The sequence below is a fragment of the Acanthopagrus latus genome, chromosome 8 (assembly GCF_904848185.1).
Source record: "Acanthopagrus latus isolate v.2019 chromosome 8, fAcaLat1.1, whole genome shotgun sequence".
Taxonomy (NCBI): Eukaryota; Metazoa; Chordata; class Actinopteri; order Spariformes; family Sparidae; genus Acanthopagrus; species Acanthopagrus latus.
In genome coordinates this window covers 19,222,513-19,228,557 of record NC_051046.1, presented here as the reverse complement: position 1 = coordinate 19,228,557, position 6,045 = coordinate 19,222,513, and the positions used below count along the sequence as shown (strand labels likewise).

At 39.1% G+C, this 6,045-nt stretch overlaps 1 protein-coding gene across 1 annotated transcript; it reads left to right on the top strand.

Annotated features, from left to right (window-relative positions):
- The first annotated feature begins 655 nt into the window (after window positions 1-655).
- Window positions 656-5,884, top strand: cpa4 (carboxypeptidase A4). The gene is made up of 11 exons (XM_037106718.1): window positions 656-834; window positions 1,559-1,640; window positions 2,261-2,395; window positions 2,723-2,821; window positions 2,993-3,094; window positions 3,313-3,414; window positions 3,653-3,763; window positions 4,005-4,095; window positions 4,508-4,707; window positions 5,281-5,365; window positions 5,595-5,884. Exons 1-11 carry the CDS (start codon window positions 671-673, stop codon window positions 5,780-5,782), a joined length of 1,359 nt encoding a protein of 452 aa, XP_036962613.1. The 5' UTR covers window positions 656-670; the 3' UTR covers window positions 5,783-5,884.
- Window positions 5,885-6,045: the final 161 nt, after the last annotated feature.

Sequence of the window (6,045 nt, the reverse complement as noted above, 5' to 3'; positions counted from 1 at the left end):
GAAGTTTACACATTGACAACCAGTTAATACAAGTTAAATGTTACTTTCATTTGGATTCTTGGTGTGGCATAAATTTGAGGGGTCGCAACTTAATTTACAAGTTTAGAAAGAGGAAGAAGACGAAAAGAAAGATTTCAGTTTTTTTTTTTTTTTTTTTTTACAAAATTCTTAATGTGTTCCATCCCTTTGCTGCGGTGGTCTCAGTCCAGACTATGAAATAATGATGCTCTGGGTTTAGTGGCCGACCCGTCCTACAATCCCAAAGCCTCGGCTTTTGAGGAGTTGGGAATGAGACTCAAAAAGTAAACTTTTCTTACAAATAGCACTTTCAAAACAGCATTTGAGATTATGCAGAATTTGTTCTTTTAAGGCACAAATTCACGAGCTGTTCCTCAGAAGTGAAGCTAAATTGTCGCTTATCGCCTTCACCACCACAGCCCAGCATGGACTGTGATGGCAGTGTGACAGATGGAGATGTGATAGAAGTTTAATGTAGCAGGGTAACTTTTTTTCTAAGCAAGGGAACATAATTGGGGAAAGTACAACTATCTGCAGCTGAGTACTGGACAGATAAAATAAAACTTAGTCAGCAAACTTTGTCACCGAAAATAACTGTCTCCATAGACTGGAGAGCTGTCAGGTTATCAGTAGAGTGAGGTAACTTTCCTGTATGGGAACAGTCCACCTGCCACCTGATGATAGGAAGAAAGTAGAAAAACTGATGCCTCACACATTTGTGGTTCTGAAACGGTCCAGACTCAGAGACGAGATGAGAGGTCTCTGGCTGCTTTTGGTGCTTGTGGCTGCGGCCCAGGCTGAGAGGGTGTTCATCGGGTAAGTTTACCTGTGCACACTAGGAAAAAAAGACATGTTTGTTGTGTTTTTATTCACATTGATTTTCCCTGCTTTTCTGCACACCTGGATATGTTAAATATGTATATTTCATGTTGTGCTGATATGTTGAAGCTTTAGATTGCTTTTTACTTTTCAAATTATCTTGTGACAGCGTTACAGTTCAAGTCTGGTAAGGTTAATGCACGTAAATCATTTGGTTAGAGTTGGCATTCTTTACTCAAGTAGAAGTACAGATACTTGTGTATGTAAAAGATTCTGTTTAAAGTAGAAGTACTGATTCCACTTTTTTACTCAAGTAAAAGTAAGAAAGTACAAGCTGGGAAAAGTACTCAAGTATAAAAGAAAAAGCTAACTTCACATCATATTAATATAACTCAAAGACTATTAAACTTAAAGGTAGAATCAGTGGGATTTGTCCAAGCTGCTTGTAAATGCACCCAAAAGTTGGTAATTCTCAAGTCTCATTTCCAGGACATCAAATACCAACATTTTGGGTTGGTAAAGTGTCCCGAGCACAGCAAAAAAAGTGAGAAAATAAGGGCTGCAGGGTCTCTGCAGATACAAGACACTATCACGCTGTTGGTCTGAGCACAAGCTGTTCTGTACAGTTATTTGCCAGTTATATTAGTTAGGAGTCAATTAAAATCTTCCTCAATTTCTGATCTTCATCTAAAATCCTAAATGTAAAAAAATGATGTTCCAGAGATCAGGTCATCAGGGTCAATGTGCAGAATGAGGAACAGATCCAACTGCTGCAGGCCCTGGAGAGTCAAGAAGCGTGGGAGGTACACACACACACACACACACACACACACACACACACACACACACACACACACACACACACACACACACACACACAGAACAAACACATACGTATGTTCAGGTTTTCTCAGCTGCTTGTGCCAAACATTTTCTCATGAACTCCCAAGAATTAATCCACTTGAGAGTTTACGTGGGCTGAAGGTTAACAGTCACCTCTGCTTATGAGACAGTCAGAAACTCTCTGCTGCACATACAGAAAATAATCCAGACATTAACCGTCCCTCTTTTTTTATTCTGTTTATTAAATCTTCCACTGCTCCTGTGTGCATAAATTAGTGCACATTCAGAATCTAACAAGTACAATAGATAAACATCTTTTTGTGTTTGGTGTGTTGTTTTTAGTTTGACACATATTGGTAATTTATTGGATTTCAGTCATTGCAAAAAGCTTTGTCTCGCATGCTGGAGTACTTGCGGGGTCGTCAACTGTTGTGATGTGTTCATGCTTACTGGATCTATATGAGGACAAGCCGCTGGCAGATGATTAAATTTATGATCATTCTGCTCAGTACACTTGAACATTTTCAATGCAAGTTCTCTAGTCTAACCTGTGCTTTCTCTGTCCTCTGTCTGATCCCAGCTGGACTTCTGGCTTGACCCAGTCTCCACTGAGCTGCCTGTTGACATCAGAGTGCCCCGCTCCAGTTTGAGCTCTGTGAAGGAGTACCTCCGTGTCAACAACATCGCCTACTCTGTTCTCATCAACAACCTTCAGGTCTGTTGTTCAAAAAATCAGGAATACTGCCATCATTTTTAACCAATTAAAAATGTATATATATATAATTTTGACATATATCAAATATGTCAAAATAAAACACCATACTGGTGTGAGAGAGTGTATTTAATTAGAATAAAAAGTACTTTGTAACCAACAAAAAACTTTTTTTATGAACATATGTTTTCACATTTTAGCAATTTAGTAGCTTTAGTATGGATTTTGTTATTTGGTATATAAATATATACATTTATTAAAATGTATAAGAATTAAGATAATTAATATAATAAGATTTCTGATTTTTCTTCATTTTTATGTCACATTCAGGAGCTTCTCGATGCAGAGAAAGCTGAGATGGAGATGAACCAGATGAAGGAGCGCCGCACCCGCAGCTTCAACTTTGGAGCCTATCATAGTCTGGAGACGGTACGCGTCTTATACAAACACACATATATATTGCAGTTTTTGGGATAAAAAAATTATATGATATAAAGTTTAGAGCTGTCAAGATTCTGAATTAAACATCAAGTATATTTGTTTTGTATGAGACGTGCCAAATTTATCGTTATTTTAACACTTGGCTTGTCTCACATACAGATCTACAGCTGGATGGACACTCTGGTGGCTCAGTACCCCAACCTGGTCTCCAAGCAGGAAATTGGGAAGTCATATGAGAACAGGCCCATGTATGTGCTCAAGGTAGGACAGAGCTCATACAGGACAGTGTGTGCATGTGTGCGTGTGTGCATGTGTGTGTGTGTGTGTGCATAGTAAGAAATGTGTTAAATGTGTTACAGCCACTTTAAATGTCCCCAATAAATGAGAGATGTTTGCCCACATCACCACATCACATGCATGGATCTTTTCAGCCATTCTTATGACAGCACAAGTTCTCCTATTGTTGATTTTGTTTTTAGTTCAGCACCGGAGGAAGCAAGCGTCCTGCTATCTGGATCGACACCGGTATCCACTCCAGGGAATGGGTGTCTCAGGCTACCGGAGTGTGGACAGCCAACAAGGTACAACATGTTAATGACAATTAATATTATTATTATTATTATTAATACTAATAATACTGATGATAATAATAATAATAATAATAATAATAATAATAATAATAATAATAATAGTAGTAGTTTTCCTGTTCTCTATTGTTGCAGACATTGTTAACTCTGAGATGCATAAGACGCGAAGGACATGCTTTCTTTCCTTGTGAGTGTTGTTTCTAGAGAATCACTCCCTTGTATTCTTTTTTAGATTGCCACTGATTACGGTACCGATGCCTCCCTGACCTCCCTCCTGAACACCATGGACATCTACATGCTGCTCCTGGCCAACCCTGATGGATATGCTTACACCCACTCTAATGTATGTGCCTAACAATCAGTGGAAACATGTTGGACAGCTCTTATTGTTACTTTAGCTTTACTATGTGATGTGGATATTTAAGTGGAAAACATGGTTGATATGAGCCGGTGCAACTAGCTGAAAACCAGGTATCTAAACTGTTTCGTGAGGTTTACATCCTTAAATACAAATGCCTATAATTGCAGTTATGTGCTTTTTGCCTGCATTGTAGTGCTTGACTGACTGTGTTTACTGTGTACAGGACCGTATGTGGAGGAAGACCCGCTCCATTAACTCCGGCTCTGTGTGCCGTGGAGTTGATCCCAACAGGAACTGGGACGCAGGCTTTGGCGGTCAGTACAGAAAAGACAAAAAAAATTAATGAAGTATCATAAGTTCAAGTAAAAGTAAATTATACATAGATTTAAGTATGAAAGTATTGAATACTATGAGTTATCTTCCTGGCAAATGATCAGATCCAATGTTCAGCATTTTTCTGATGATCAAAATCAGTGTTTTATTTTGTTTATTGTCACTAAAATATGTTAATTTAAAAATGCACTCTGAAGCCAATGCAATCAGAAAAAAATCAGATTCATGTAATGAGCAAAAAGTACAATAGGTCAAGCACAAATACCTAAAAAATGTACTTAAGCTGAGATAATGTATGTGAGCCCTCTTCCACTGTGCTGTATATAAGTATGTGTTGTTTTTATGATGTCCATTGTCTCACACACATGTGCTCACTATACTTTCTCCCTCCAGGCCCTGGTGCCAGTAGAAACCCCTGCTCTGACTCCTTCCACGGCCCCTCGGCCCACTCTGAGATCGAGGTGAGGAATGTGGTGAACCTGATCCAGGGCCACGGCAACTTCAAGTCCTTCATCTCCGTACATGCCTACTCCCAGCTGCTCATGTACCCCTATGGCTATTCCTGCGAGAAAGTGCCCGATCAGCCTGAGCTGGTAAGCTGGTTTTTCTACATTCTCATGAAACGGAGATTGTTTGTAGCTCTCACACAGGGGAGACAAATCAGAGAGGAAGCTAAATTCTCTCTTAATAAATGTCTGTATATGTCTGATAATGTATTATCAGGAAGATGACAGACTCAAGTATTGTTTATGACCTGACCTGCCTTTTGACTGCAGACTGCTTGAACAACCTTAAATGGACAACTCAGGATTACAATTCCTTTCTTTTATAGCTGAAATTCAAATACTTTGCTCCAGAATGTGCATTTTAACCACTGACAAGCTGCTGTATCAACCAACAGTCATGTAGTTCCTAAGATTTAATAAAGTCCTCTGAGATAAATTCATGGTTTTGGGCTATATAAACAAAACTGTCTGACTTGTAAACTCCAATTAGGATGTGCAGGACCTTGAACATTGCTTTATTATTCACCTCTGCTCTCCGGATATTTTCAATTTAATGATGACATTTAGTCTTTTTCGTCTCTGTGTCCCTTTCTGTGTGACTATTGCCTGTGCACTGTATCTAACTTCAAGTCTGTTTCCCTTTCTCATTGCTCCCTATAGGACTCTGTTGGCAGAGCTGCAGTGCAGAAACTCACTTCCCTTTATGGTACCAGATACAAGGTTGGAAGCATCTGTAACATCATCTGTGAGTAGCTTTTTTCCCCCTTGTTTTCCCAGGCAACTTCACTGCACCCTACATTCAAATTCAGACTGACAAAAAACTGCTTTGGTGTATATTCGCAATCATTATAATAATTATAATTGATTGAATTGATAATAAAAATGTGATTTAAATATGACACTCAAAAAGAAGTAGTGTGCACAATATATAAATTAGTAAGTCCTTCCTTCCTATCTCATCCTCCTTCTCTCAGATCAAGCCAGTGGCGGCAGCATTGACTGGTCTTATAACATGGGCATCAAGTACTCCTACGCCTTCGAGCTGAGGGACACTGGTCGCTATGGTTTCATTCTGCCATCCAATCAGATCATCCCCACGGCCTCCGAGACCTGGCTGGCTCTGAAACACTTAATGGAGTACGTCCGTGACCATCCCTATTAATCACCATAACAGCAGAAGGAGGGAATATTTTAAAAGAATTCACTCTATGCTGATGACATCTGACTTGACCAAAGTCCAATAAACCAATACAAAACCTGTCTATCCCTGTTTCAGCACACCTTTTTGTTTCTCTGTTCAATGTTGAGAATTTCTTATGTTTTAATCTCCTTGATTGACAACATGGAAATTTTAGCAGGTTCACAATGTCTATTGCCTAACAACTCATCCACCCTGTAGAGTGTTTTTTGTGTTTTTTTTTTGAG